A 14,556-nucleotide genomic window follows, 5' to 3' on the forward strand; every position below is an offset into this window, starting at 1 on the left:
AAGTTCTCTCAGGGGATTTAGCAGGGAAAATGAAGCCGGGGTGGGGGTTGAGGGTATGCAGGGAGGAGGACACGGCCTGGCAAGGGACACAGGTGATGGCGAAACAATTTCTGACCCGGGTAAAGTTCCCCTGGCCCGGAGAGCAGGACAGGCGGGAGCAGAACGCTGAACTGTCCCCTTCTGCTGTCACCAATGCTCCTTTGTCCCCGCTGGGCTGAAGCTCCTGGAACCGACCATCTGATGCTGGCCGAGTACCCACTATGTGCTGGCATGGTAGGGGGGCGGGGTGCACAAAGATGACAAGAACACAGTCTCCGCTCCCAAGACGCCAAGGGACACAGCCTCCGACAAGAAAACCTTAATGGGCAAGCTGCTGCTCTGGGCTCCTTCTGGGACTTACTGAGGGTCCACGGTCATTTTCTTCCCTCTGCTTATTTTCCAATTAAAAATTCAAAATGCTTTTTTCCCCGTTCAGGTCACAGGCTGCTTCTGCCTGCCTTTGAGACATTCCAGTTGGGGGCCTCAGGTACAGCACTCAGACTCTGGACAGTACCCCCATCTGCACAAACTGGGAGAAGACCAGAGGGGTGGGCAGATTAGCAGAGACGACACGTCGGCAGGCTGGGCCATGGGGCCAGATACGCGGCAAAGGCTCAATAACGGGTTTGTTGAGAGGAAGAAATGAGGATTGGGAAGAAAGAAGGTACAATCCACTCATTCCAAAGCCAGGGTGGGCAACAAGTGTGTCCCCGCTGGTTCTGTTAGGGTGCACTAAGAGCCTGCGTAGCAGCCAAGCATCGGCTCTCCCTGGCGCAGTGGCTGTGCCTGCCATGGACTCTGACACAGAAGGTCAAGCTCTTGGGACAGTCGGTCTCCCATGGCATGGGAGGCAGGCTGGCTGGTGCCCACCATCGGGGGGATATGTCTGCAGCTCCCCATGGCCCTCACAGGGCAAGGACTTCAGTACGGGCAGGCATAAAGACTCAAAGGGTGCTCACACCCTGGCCAGCAGGTGGGATAACTTTTTTTTTTTATAAAGAGAAAAAGACTTTTGTGGGTCTTTGCAATCGCCATCCACAGTCTGCCCACGGGGAAAGTGGTCTGCATTGCTGGGAGCCCTTTGCTTTATCCCCTCTTGATTTCTAGCAACCAGTGGAGGGGAACTCAGGGTGGGTACAGCCCCGGGCTTTGCTCAGGCTCTGGAATGCACAGAACAATGCGCTTCTATCCCTGGGTATGCCTGGCTCGGGCCAACAGTAAAATTAGTTTCCATGCCTGGAGTGCATGTCAGCTCAGCAGTGGGCGTGCAGAAGTGAGGGAGGTCTGAGCGGAGAGAGGGTGCCAGGGGGAGAACCAGACCTCACCTCAGGAATAGCAGCTGTGTGGTTCATCTGGATAACGCCAATGGAGATGTGAAGGTGATTCCTCAGACACCCTCAGCCCTCCCCTGACCCAGAAAGCTCAGACTCTGAGACTGCTGGAAATACAGTGGGATTATACTGGAAGGGTGGATTTTGGAATCCCCACTGACAGCTTCAGGAGACAGATTCCTGATCTTCCCAACTTTTTGACCTTTACATCCTATCTGGCGCGGGGGGGTGGTGGTGGTGGTGGTGGCATGGGAGCCAGGAGCTTGGGGTGCTGGACTAACTAGCCTCCATTCAGCCCAGTGATTTTGGATAAGGCCTGTAGCTTTCCTGAGCCACTTTTCTCACCTGTAAACACGGGGAAGGACTCCTGCCCTGGAACCCAGCTCAGAGAGAGAGTCTTGACATTCATACACAAAGTGCTCAGGAGTGGAGGAGCCCATCACCCAGCAGGGAGCACCGAGACTTAAGACGGAGGGCTCCATCCTTCCCTTACAAGCATTTCCTGAGCACCACTATGCCCAAGTCATGATGTCAGCAGCTGGGGACTGATGCCAACTCAGCCAGGACTCCTGCTCTCGAGTTTACATTTAGAGCTGGTTAGAACCCCAAGGATCAACGTTAGCCCCTCTCCCCGCTCTCCCTGTAAAAGACGGGAGTTAGGAACTCCAGGTTGTGGGTGAGGAGGAACAGGTTTGATTTTCCTGAGACCTTGCGATAACCAGGAGAGAGGGAAGTTCTCTCTGATGAGTGCAGTTAGAAGGATGGCCCAGGGCCTCTGCCCGAGCCAGCAAATGTGGGACCAAGACAAGGTGCAGAGGATGAGGGAAACAGGGCAAGAGTAGGGTGTATGTGTCCCACCAGCCCTGGAGATGTATCTTATGTTTTTGTTGTGCTGATGGGGCCGCCAGGCCAGGAAATCTTGAGTGCGCCTTCCGGGCCTAAAACCCATAGTTAAAATCACTCCCACAGACCCCTCAAGAATCCCCTTGCAGCCCCTGGCGCCACTCAGTGGAGTTTCCACGTATCAAAAGCCCCAAACACAGTGCTGACCGGTGACCCAGCCAGAAACGCAAGAATTTGTCTGTTCTCTAGCTTGAGACCAGTTGTTTTTTTTTTTAAGAGACAATCTTATAGAAGGCGCTGGTGGAGAGCAATTTATTTTGAAATCTGGTCATATGCCAGATTCCGATTTGGCGTTTTTGTTTTTTGTTTTTTGTTTTTTTCCACAACAGCCCTGCTGTGTTTACGACTTGAGTTGAGATGACTTTTTTTTTTTTTTTTTTTTTCAAAAAAGGTATCGCATCCTTCTGTTAGATGTGTTGTTGGCAACGGTTGCTAGGGCGAGCTGGGGTCAGTTACAGACAGTTACAGACACACTGATGCCTGCTCTAATAATACTCCGCTCTGCATAGCTCAGATGCAGACACCCCTCGGCTAAACAGGGCACGCACATGTCAACACAGGAGGGCTTGAACTTGTACTACCCACGCATACCTTGGCGAAGGAGCACTCCCGGAGCCCAAGGGGAAGGCCTGGGGTGGTGACAGGGCAGTGCTGGGCGGAGGGGGCTCTGGCCTCCAATTCCTCTCATTCCAGAGGGTCCCACAGAAAGAGGCACAGTCATTCTTCCCCGCCTCGTGAAGCTGGAGCCTCCCCCCAGCCCCCCGCCCCATTATCATCCCGCAATTCCTGGGCGAGGATCAAGGCCAAGAGTTTTGGTGACTTCGGTCACCCGGGGGTCCTGGGCACCCCACATTCTCCTAGAAGTCAGACAGCATCAAGGCACACACTCCAGTGGGTGTGGGACCCGCAAACGTGAAGTTGGGAGCCAGGCAGTGAAGCCAGCCTCCTCCCCAGCTTTACCGGGTGGCCAGGCCTCTGGCACACCCGGGCCACGTGGGTTCAGAGTGAGGTCCTTTCCCTAAAACACGTGATAGCTGCTCCGACAAATGCCCGAGGCCAAGAAAAAGGAAAAGGACACGGGAGACAAGCCGAGGACAGAGAGGAATAGGGCCAGCGGTGAGGAGAGGCAACTCTGGGCTCCCGCTTGGTTGACTTGGTTAGTGCGGAGCTGCTTCCGGAGGAAGCCCGGAATGGTGGCGAGGAATGTGAGAAAGGGTCCCTGGGATGGTCCAGAACAGCTTTCTCACTGCCCAGAGGGGAACCTGAGGCCGGGCAAGGCGAAGGGACTGTCTCAGCTGTCACGCCTCCTGCTCTGGTGCTCGCTCCCCAGCTCAGGCTCTGCGTCCTCCACACTCCTCTGCTACGTACCTGCTACGAATTTCTTGACTGGCTCCCGGATGACAGGCAGGGCCGCTGGTTCATAAGGGACAACGGTGGCACAGCCAGGGCGTTTCTGGAGTATCGACCTCACAAGTGGTGCTCACCTGCCTACACAGCAGCAGAAATCTTTCTAAAGGATGGGCCGGTGTCCCTGGACAATCTAATTCCGCTGATCTGGGGTAGGACCCCTGCACCAGTAGGCTCCTCTCCGTATGACTCTAGTGGGCAGCTAGGCTGAGAACCACTGGCCTACAGAAAACCCGGGGGCTGAAACTCAGAGTTCCCAGGCCGGATCCCCCTGCCTGACAAGCACACCAATAAAAGACTGTGCCTCAGTGGGCCCATCTATGAAACTGACCCCTCCCCCACAAACCGCCAGTCATCCAATACAAGGCCTTGTGACTCAAAGCGTCAGGTCCCTGGGCCCACAGTGCCCACAGTGCCCACATCATCTGGGAGCTTGTCAGACCTGAGAATCTCAGGGTGCACTCAGAACTACGGAACCAGAACCTGCATTTAAACAAAATACCATGCGATTCAAAGGCACATTCAGGTTTGAGAAGCACCGATCTGATGAGAAACACTGATCTAACGCTCGATGCATAACAGACATTTAAAAAGTGGAATTTTATTTATAAGAACAGTAAAAAAAAAGGACCCCACATTTAAGGCAAAACAAGTCGGTTTTGATGTAAAAATCGAAGATCATTTTTGAGCTATGGGATTGGCGATGGGTCCACTGAAACCCTCGGGGCTCTGGCATTGTCCTGGCTTATGAGGGCAGTGTTGCTGGGTTCCTGGAGAGGACAATGCTGAGTCTCTGGCTGGGAAGGGTTCAAGGCCCTTTGACCTCGCTTTGGCCCCACTTACCGCCCCGCAGTTTCCGCACCCCAGCTTGGCAGGCAGCTCTCATGCCTCTGCCAGAGTGTCCCCTACAGCAGAGCCTGCCCCTCTCCCCCTACGCTGCCAGGTCCCACTGCTGAAACCCGGGCAGCAAAAGCAGTCAGCCAAGGAGAGCACCGTCCAAAGCCAGCGCTGGGAGCTGTGTTCACAGGGCACTTCACACCCCGGCCCTGTTTCAGCCGGCATCACTAAGCCGGGCCTCTGACGTGGCGGCAGCAGCCCAACTGTGCCCGGCTGGAGACCCAGAGGCAGTGGGCCTCGAGAGGACAGAGCTGAGTATGAGCTGCACAGGGAGAAAGGGAAGGGAAGACCTCTGGGGGCCGGGGACTGTCTGCCAGGAGAGGGACACAAATCAGGTTTGCCAGAAAATGAAGGCAAGTCAAAAAAGGCACCCCTGTGGGCATGAAGAAGGAAAGTGGGGTTGGATGAGCCATGTCCACTTCCCTCTTTTCTTGTACCTTGTGAGTCTGGGGCAGTCGCCGGCCATGAATCATGCTGCTTGGAAAGCTGACTTCAATCTGCCACCTCCTCAGTGCCAGGGAGAGACAGCAGGGCCCGAGGGGGCCCGAGCAGACCCACGGGGTTGGCTTCCTCTGGGCCTTGTAATCAGGGAGTTGGTCCGTCAGGAGCTTAGAGGCAGCCCCACGGCAGCATATCCAGCCTGCCCAAGGGCCTTGAAAGTGAGTGTCCAGCTCAAGCCCTTCAAGGGGCTCTCTCCTTAGCTTACACAAAAGCTGGGGCTGCAGGCGGTGAAGGAGGCGGTAAATGGGGGCCTACAGGGGACATTTAGATTTCTCAATACCTGACCCACAAATACTCTACCCAGGCAAATGGCAGATGTGGGACTGACAGCCTTCCTCTGCCCCAGAGACGAGGTGGCATCAGTAGGGCTGGGTCTCCTGGTCTGGCTCCCAAAGCATATGTCATACCTGTCATTGAGCCATGCTACGGGGTGGGTGGGGTTCTGAGGACTAGAGGCATCCAGGACTGTTTCTGGCAATGGCAGGACCCAGGGAAAGTGAGGGTGGACAAGGCTCCCGTGGGGTCCCTCCTCAAGGCCCCTGACTCATCTCCAGCAGCGTCAACCTGTAAGGTCCACGGAGGAGGGTCAAGCAGCCAAGCCAAGCCCTTCCCAGTGGGAGCCAGCAGAGACCCAGCACCAGCTGCTGACCGCTGAATCAGGCCGAGAAGCTCTGTTTCCCGGCTCTCAATTTAGTGCTCTTGCCCTGCGCTAGCATTTGCCAAACTATGTCTCTTGGCACACTAATTCCACAAGACGTTATTAGCCAGGGGATGCAAAAAGGACTTGTTGAGTTCGGCGGGGCCAAACATGTTCCCTTCCTGCTGGGCTAAGCCAGTCCACTTTGTGGCTGATGGAGAGGCGGGTGTGCCACGGAGCCCCTTCTGTGGCTGAGCATGTCCCAGGATGGATGCCCTGCTGGACACTGTGTGCAAGGCTGCTCTGACCACGGGTCGTTGGAAGAAATGCCTGACCCGGGCAGAATCCTGGGCAGACCCTGCGGCCAGCTGCCCTTCCCGGCCGGGTGCGTCTTGTCCCCACACCCTGGATGTCTGTCCGCCACTGGCTCTGGCTAGGTTACTTGGAGCTAGCAGCCATTGTCTACAAGTCTTGCCCCATCCTGGCCCTTCTCTGAAAAAGACCAAAAACCAAAGCCAAAGGCCAATCCCATCCCTGACTCCCCCATGCGTGGCAGTACGTGGCAGACAGGCTGCTCCCCGCTGCCACCCTCCACACTCTCCCAGGACATTCCGGCCCGTGAGGAACATGCCCGATGTGCAAATCCCTCAGGTAATGCGGGAATTCGTCACCAGGGGAGCGTGGGCGATCCAGGAATGGGAACCTGATCGGGGCCTGGGGCTGGAAAGAAGCCGCCTGGGCTGGCCAGCGAGGGCTCAGGTTGCAGTGAGCAGACTCCCCAGGAAGAGGGGAGGACAGCACGGATGGAGCCCTGCGGGCAGCACACACAGGGGGCTCCCTCCTCCCTGTTTTGGGGGGGAAGAGACGGAAGACTTTGAACCAGCTGGTTAAGACCGGCGCGACTACATGCCTTGGTTTGCGCCTGGTGTCCAGGTGTAATTATGGATGGAGCCCCTGGGCCTCTCAGAAGTGCTGGGGGTTTGGATGACCTCTCCTGTGCTCCCCCTTGTTCAGACAGACCTGCAGGGGGTCTCCTCCCCTTCTGGAACTCTGCGTTCAGAACGTCCAGGCTCCTGTCTTACCTCACCTGGACTGGAAACTCAGCTCATATCTCAGGGAGTCTAAGGTACAAAGTCAGAATACAGACGACTTTTCCACAGCCAAGGGTCCCCAGGCGTGGTGGCCATGCCGTACCACCTGCTACCTCTCCCTGACGCCGCCAGGCCCCCTGCTACCGCACCCATGACAGAAGAGCAGGTGCTGGCCTCCAGCTTACGAGATGGAACAGCCTTAGCCTATGCGCCCACGCCCGTGCCTGCTACCCTCTCACACTGATGAAACCAGCACTGAGTGCTGGCACCCACGGAAGAAGAGACGAAAAGGATCGGAATTAGGCTCTCTGGAGGGATTTTGAGTGGGAAGGCACCGAGGAACAAGACAGTCTTGGATCTCCACGCTTCCCCTCTGCCTTGAAGGTGGTTTCAGGAAGCCCAGTGTATGGGCAGCCAGACCAAACCTAAGCACCGGCTACACCACCTCCAGGGGCTGGGGGGTGGTGGTCTGGGGCAGGAGGAAGAGGAGGAAGAAAAGAGAAGTCCACACCAAGTTCGAGTCCTCTCAGACGCAGAGAGGTCAAAGCACAGAGACGGGTTAAGACCAAGCGTCAGCGCTCTTATCATGGAAACGGAGAGAGGGGGAGGCTGATTAAACATGAAACGCCTATAAAAGTATATTGGTCCATTGTAACCATGGAGTGCTCACACAAACACACGCAAATCCGGACACTCATCCCTCGCCCCTCGGGTGTCTTTTTATTTTCTATAATTAATCGGGCAAGGGTGGAACTTGGGGAAAAGTTCAACTGTGGTCAGAATCAGCAGCCTTCTCTCTAGTAATAACCCAGGGGCGGGTGCGGCGCGGCGGGGGCGGGGGCCCGCAGCTGCCGGTGTCTGGTTACCTGAAGCATGTTGAGAAGCAGGCTCCGGAACTTGGTCCCCTCCACCATGAAGAGTGCCATCTTGTCGCAGAGCTTGGCGGCCGTGAAGGCGAAGCTGCGGTCAGACACGGCCTTCTGGTAGATGGTCCGGACGATCTCTCCCAGCATCTCCTCGGAGTTGGTCGAGTTCTGGGCCTCCTCCATGAAGGTGGTGAGCTTGGCATCCACGTCGCTGCTGTTGTTCCGCATGCTGTTCAGGATCTCGATCAACTTGTCCATCTTGTTCTGCTGAGGGTTAGTGGTCTCCACGGCCACTTCGTCCTGGGGGTGTGGGAGACAAACTGAGTCACGCCTGAGTGGAGCCGAGGATACCGCTGGGGGTGACCGGGGGAGGGAGGGCTGCTGCCCCCAGAAAGGACCCAGCCCTACCTTCTTTTTTTTTTTTTTTTTTAATTTTTTATTTATTTATTCATGAGAGACAGAGGAGGAGAGAGAGAGAGGGACAGAGAGAGAGAGAGAGAGAGAGAGAGAGAGAAGCAGAGGGAGAAGCAGTCTCCCAAGGAGCAGGGAGCCCGATGCGGGACTCGATCCCAGGACCCTGGGACCATGACCTGAGCCGAAGGCAGACGCTTAACCATCTGAGCCACACAGGCGCCCCAGCCCTACCTTCTTGAACCTGAGGTCTGGTCCCTCTGGGAATGCTGACCTCCACCAAGGACCCTCGGGCCCCAGGATCCTCTGCTGACCTTTTTCTTGGCTCCTGTGACATCTGGGGCTGACCCTTCTTGCAAGCTCTAACTCTTACCCAGGACTCCCATATATATTGGCTGTGTCTGTCTACTTGCCTATAAAATGTCTCAAGCTGGAAATGACTTAATGGGGCTTGTAAAAGATGAAATTAGATAACAAATAAAATATTTTTTTGCAGGAAGGAGGGAGGTATCCAAAATGCCTGCCACCTTGGTTAAAGGCGCCCAGGGAATGGCTACCTTGTCTACCAGACTCTTGGTTCCTACAGCCCAAGGACGCTCGTGTTCTCTGGGTAAATATGGCCCTGGTTTTGTGTCCTGTGGAGATTGTGCTGGCCTTCTCTAACAAATGCTATCTACCAAGGAATCCTGCCATGTGCCACTAAATCGATTGGCACTTCCTGGAAGGAAGTTTCAAACAACAAACTCAACACCCTTAAGAAGTTTCACTGCAAGTGGATCAGACCCGGGCTGGTGAAGGAAGAAAATGGCATCTGACAGTCTCAGAAGTATTTATTCAAAAGCAATGGATTGATGGCCAAGCATGTGATCACCCTAACTGCTGCGATGTAAGATCGGGGTGAAGGGCAGGGTCAGGGACATAAAGTGAGGTCCCACGCTTGCCCTTCTGTTCTCAACAAGGAGAGCTCTAGGCTGGGAGGCACAGACCAGGGTCCTAGAACCTGCCGTCTGCCTCTAGCTATATGGCTCTTGGCAGTGGTTTCACTCTCTGGGCCTCAGTTTATTCACCAGTAAGACGAGGAGGTTAGATGATGTGTCGTTTTCCCTGAGCCCTGCTACTGCCTATGCCAATGTCCTCCTGGTTTAGGAATCCAGGGGGCCTCATCTAAGGGGAGTCCTTGAAACCCATGTATAGGTGCTATGAATCTACCCTTATTCTAGCCCCTCCTTGCCTACCCCACTGCCCAACTATCTGGGCCCCAGGGCAGAAGAGTGGTCTGTACATAAAATAACCACCACCCATGGGGGTCTTTACGCACGTCATGACATTTAATCTTCACGGTCTATCTGCAAGGTGGGGACCGATGAGTCAACTGGGGCTCAGAGAGGTTAGGTGACTTGCCCAAGGTCACCTAGCCAGTCAAAGGCAGAGTGAGCATCAGCTGGTCTGCTGGACTCTCAAGCCCATGTTGTTTCCACTCTAGGACACTGCAGCTACATTTAGTAGAACTGAAGGGAATGTAATGAATAACCCCCCCAACCCTGGCCAGGCTGTAGGAATAGGTCTTAGAAGGTCTTCAGGAGAAGACATACTGGTCACCAGCTGGGAACCACTTCCAGGCTCCCACCTTCGAGAAGCAGGGAAATGAATGGCGCTTTCCTCCTGGACCTCCTCACAACTGCTTGCCCTCCGGGGAGTGGTGGGGTGGGAACTCAGGGCTGCAAAGGGTGCCAGGAGCAGCATCTCCGCTTCACGTGCTGGCTCGGGAAGGGCTCTCGCCTGCCTCGTCCTGCCTGAGTGTGGACCTGGACCTGGCTGCTTCGCTTTTTTTTTTTTTTTTTTAAGATTTTATTTATTTATTTGACAGAGAGAGAGAGAGCACAAGTAGGCAGGGTGGCAGGCAGAGGGAGAGGGAGAAGCAGGCTCTCCGCCGAGCAGGGAGCCCGATGCGGGGCTCCATCCCAGGACCCTGGGATCATGACCTGAGCCGAAGGCAGACGCTTAACCGACTGAGCCACCCAGGCGCCCCTTGGACCTGGCTTCTTGGGCAAAAGGTGGAGGAGAGTAGGCGGTCGAGAGGCTGGGGAGAAGCCCACAGCTTTGCGCTCTGCAAAAGCCCCAGAAGTAGGACTCTGGGGAGGGCTGGGGGCAAGTCGGCCTTTCTCAGGAACAGCTCCTCCCCAAGGTGACGTCTCCTGCATCTCTGGCAGGAAGGGGGCCTAGGGTGAGCACAGTGGACCTGAGGCTGCCAGTGACACAGCCCCATCCCTTTGCTAGAGGCTCAGGGACATGTCCTCGTGAATCAGCAAGCCAGGCTCTGGAAGCCAGGGCCAAGGGTAAAGTGAAGACAGAGAGGCTCGGGGCGGGAGGCAGGGGGCAGCATTTAAGAAGGCCCTACTCTCAGGGCTGTGTCAATACAGGGTTGGGACCTGTGGAACGCTGGCAGCGGGGAGGAAGGGAGGCCTCCTTAAAGTTTTGTCCCTTAGACCCTTCCCTGGCTGCTGATGAAGGGGAAGAATGGCCAAGCTCAGGCCTGCTCACATTCTGCCCAACTCACCTTTGTTCTCGACCCTGGTGGGGACCGCAGCTGGCCGGCACTTACCTGGGGGAGAAGCGTCCGTCCTTCTCATCATACCAGCTCTGAGCTCCCCCCAAATGCCCTTTAGCACTATCAGGGCAGTGTCTGACCGCAGAGAAGGCTGGAGGGAAGAACCAGGCTTTCCCCATTCCCTTCCCACCGCCCTCGGCCACGTGCCCCTTCCTCCCCTCCCCTCTCAGGCTGGGGGGCTGGTGCCCGGTGCCCCCGTGGGCCTCTCGGGGGACCAGAAGGCGAGGAGCTGATATGTGCTGGAGGGGTTCATGCAGAGCCGGCCACGGGCCAGCCCTCTGGTGGCCAGGGGTCCCTAAGGCAGCGACGGCCCCCTCAAACCCGTGCCCACCTACCAAAGCGCCTACCTCGCGCTGTCCTCCCTGGTGCAAGAGAACAACAAAAATTCAATTACCGGTACCTTTTCTTTCAGCCTTCGCCGCAGCCTGTCTTTGGAAGACTGGAGCAGGGTAATTTTGGGCCGCTCCCCGATGCGCTCGGGAATAATACTGTCTTTACGCTTTGTCTCAGCCTCCGGACCCCCCGGCTGCTGTGGGGGCAGCCTCTCAGAAGCCAAGGGGGCTGGGGCATCAGGGCTGCGGGGGGGCTCGAGGCCGCTGTGCCCCGTGTCCCCCAGGGCGTCCTCAAGTTTGGCGCTCTCCATGGTCACGGTCTCTTTGGCATTGCGGTGGGTGCCTGCCTCCCCCTTGTCGCCTGGGGGGTGCTTCATGTTGTTGTGCCAGCGCCGGTTCTGGCTGTAGCCGTGATGGGTGGGCCTCCCTGAGGGGTGGGGCACTGAGCCCCCCGGGTAGGATTTCTGGTGGTCCCTGTTGTGTTTGGCACTGCCCGGCTGGTGGTCACCGTGCTGCTGGGGCTTGTTTCCTCCTGGAGGTCTCTGCTGCCGTCTGTGAACCAAAGGGGCAAGACACAGAGGGTCAGCGGAGGGCTGCTCGGGGTCCCTGTGCCAAACACCAGGACAGCAGTTCACTGAGTTGTTCATTCATTCATTCATTCATTCATTCATTCATTCATGCTTCCTGAGCACCTCCTCTGGGCCAGGCTCTGTGATGGGGCCTGTGGATACTGCATAGCAGGAGACAGACAGGTCCCTGTATTCCCGAGGGTTCAGGTTGGTCCTTGAGTTCAAGTGTTATTTTATCCCCTTATTAGAATACACATCAGCACATGTGTGGGGAACCAAATTCAAAGGAGGCGCTGGAGGAGACAGTGAATCCTCCTGACGACCATAGCCACCCAGCGGGTACTCTTGAAGCGACTGCTACCATTTTGGGAAGCTTCCAAACATATTCCATGCATGTTCCAGCAAAGACAGATACACAGACCTGTGTCTCGTAACAACTATCCGGTTCATGGATTTTTACCATAATGGCTCTTGTAAAGTTATAGCATTTGTTAAACAACCTTTGTTTTTGTTTTTGTTTTTGGTAGATTGACATTTCTATCCCCAAGTCCACTAACAAAATGTACAATGAGAAGTTGTTATGGGCCGAGTTATCTGTCTCTCAGCCCCACAATTCACATGTGGAAGCCCCAATCCCTACTACCTAAGAATGTGGCTGTATTTGAAGAGAGGGCCCTTAACGAGGGGATTAAGTTAATCCGTTAGGCCACTAGGGTGGGCCCCAATCCAATCTGACTGGTGTCCTTATGACAAGAGGAAATCTAGACACAGAGAGACACCAGGGATGCAGGCACACAGAAGAAAGACCGTGTGAGGAGATGGGAAGACAGCCATCTGCGAGGGGAGATGCCCCAGAAGACGCTAATCCTGCAGACACCTTAACCTTGGACTTCCAGCCTCTAGAATTCTCAGAAGCTCAATTTCTGTTGTTGAGGCACCCTGTCTTTGGTATTTTGTTATGGGAGTCCGAGCTAACTAATACGAGAGTGACATGTGACTCACTGATTTACTGGACACGCTATTTCGGAGGCAGAGAATATCACATGGACCAGACTTGAGGTGTGCACATAGGATGAACCCCAAACGTTTTGATGTGTGGACTGAAGGCAAGCGAGGGCATGGGAGGGGGCATCCTGGGGACCCTCCGGTCTTGTGCACAAAGGCTGCTTCCAACTCTGGAAAACCTTTTGCGTCCAACCTCACAGTATTTTCCACAGCATGACTTTATATGAAGTGCAGATGGAGAACAAGATGACCAAGAGCCCCTCAAACGTTGCAAAGTTGGTGAAGGAAGTTTGCAGAAAGAAGACTTTACCTTCTAAAGAATAAGGCTTATACCCTCGTCTGTGACCCATGTCTTCGGTGGGTAGAACAGATCTTCACTGCACTGCGTTGCATTTTATGAAAAAAAAAGGTATTTATTGACTTTGAAACTGTTACTTGTATAAAGTCAGTTTCAATGTTCACTTGATAATGTTGTATCTGTGAGAATTTGGAGGCATCTTGGGTTGAGGCTAAACATATCACTTTCCCATTAAAATAAATGAAAACAACTTTTTTTTTTCATTGAAAATCTTTCCCTACTGGCAGGGTTTTCAAGGGGGAATTAAAGTTGTTAAGTGGGAGACAGGTGTGTAATCTTTTGTTTCCACACAAATGGTAACTAAAAACATTGTATATTAGAAGTAGAAATTAGTATGTTTCTGGAGGGAAATTTGACGATTTGTTACAAGAGCCTCTAGAACATGTAAACCACTGGACCTTGTAATTCCACTTGTGGCAATTTATCCAAGGGAAATAATCAAAAGCCTTGCCTAGTAGGGATGTAGGTACAAGGATGTTCATCATGGCAGTGTGTAACAGTGAGAAACTGAACGTGGAACATTAAGAACATGTTGTGTTTTTTTTGTTTGTTTGTTTGTTTTTTGTTTTTCGGACGAATCTCATTTTATTTAGGACGGTAGCTGTTTGGTCTCCATGAGCCAACACCACCCCTGGCTGTCGCCATTCCTCATTCTTGAGGTATAGGGGTGATGACGACTCTAGCTCCTTCCTGCTGGAAAGGGGCACAGATCATGATTTGAGCAATGAAACGGTCTTGCACCCCATTGACTTGACTCTGGTTGATGGAAGAAAGCACATGTTGCAGAATGTGTAACATGGTGCTATTTTTTAAGGCAGATATTTATGTGCCTAGAAAAATCTGGAAGCAGATACCAAAATGCTAACAGTGGTTATCTCTGGGGGATGGGTTGAGGATTCTTCTTTTCTTTTTTGTGTTTTCTAAATGAACATGGATGCCTTTTCCTTTTTCTCTTTTTTTAGAGGGGGTAGGGGCAGAGGAAGAGGGAGCGAGAGAATCCCCAGCAGGCTCCAAGCCCAGCGCAGAGCCCCACGTGGCGCTCCATCTCACAAGCCTGAGATTGAAACCAGAGTCTGATGCTTAACCGATCGAGCCACTCAGGTGCCCCAGGGTAGTTGCTCATTTAGTTAAAAAACAAACAAACCCAAACTGTTGAACTCTTTTCCAGAGATGCTGTACCATTTTACATTCCCACCACCAACACACAAGCTGTTTTCAGTCATTATTTCTCTGGGTAATTCCCCTCCTTGACTGTACGGATTCTGAGAACATGCATGTTAGGTACTATATTGTGGACTGCCAGGTCCCAGAAGCTCCTTCACCTTTTTTTTTTTTTTTTTCTCCCCCAGCCTATTTTCTCTGTGTGGCTCAGACAGGATCATTTCTATTCTATCTTCCAGTACACTGGCTCTTTCCCTTGTCCCTACATTCTGCTGTGGAGGCCATGCATTGAGTTTTTAATTTAACTATGAAGTTTCATTTGGGTCTTTATCATGGCTTCTGTTTCTTTGCCAAGACCTAATTTTTCATTTGTTTCAAGTGTGTTCCTAACTGTCCTTTGAAGCATTTTTAGGCTGGCTGCTTTAAAATCTTTTGTCAGG

The 14,556-nt window shown here is 53.8% G+C and overlaps 1 protein-coding gene across 8 annotated transcripts in view; it reads right to left on the minus strand.

Moving 5' to 3' along the window:
• Positions 1-14,556, minus strand: part of CTIF (cap binding complex dependent translation initiation factor) — a 286,564-nt gene that overhangs the window by 79,923 nt on the left and 192,085 nt on the right. For 6 of the 8 annotated variants that reach the window (XR_012380017.1, XM_073898230.1, XM_025886880.2 and 3 more), the window contains 2 exons: positions 11,086-11,575; positions 7,673-7,972 (listed from right to left, as the gene is read on the minus strand). Coding sequence is in view for 7 of the 8 variants with exons in the window: in XM_073898230.1 (XP_073754331.1) it covers positions 7,673-7,972; positions 11,086-11,575 (790 nt within the window). In the remaining variant the exon portion in view is untranslated. The remainder of the gene's footprint in view (positions 1-7,672; positions 7,973-11,085; positions 11,576-14,556) is intronic. The other 2 variants (XM_073898235.1, XM_025886881.2) reach the window with 1 other exon arrangement.

This window comes from Callorhinus ursinus, unplaced genomic scaffold (assembly GCF_003265705.2).
Source record: "Callorhinus ursinus isolate GAN/ISIS: 27379988/994484 unplaced genomic scaffold, GSC_fseal_2.0 scaffold11, whole genome shotgun sequence".
Lineage (NCBI taxonomy): Eukaryota > Metazoa > Chordata > Mammalia > Carnivora > Otariidae > Callorhinus > Callorhinus ursinus.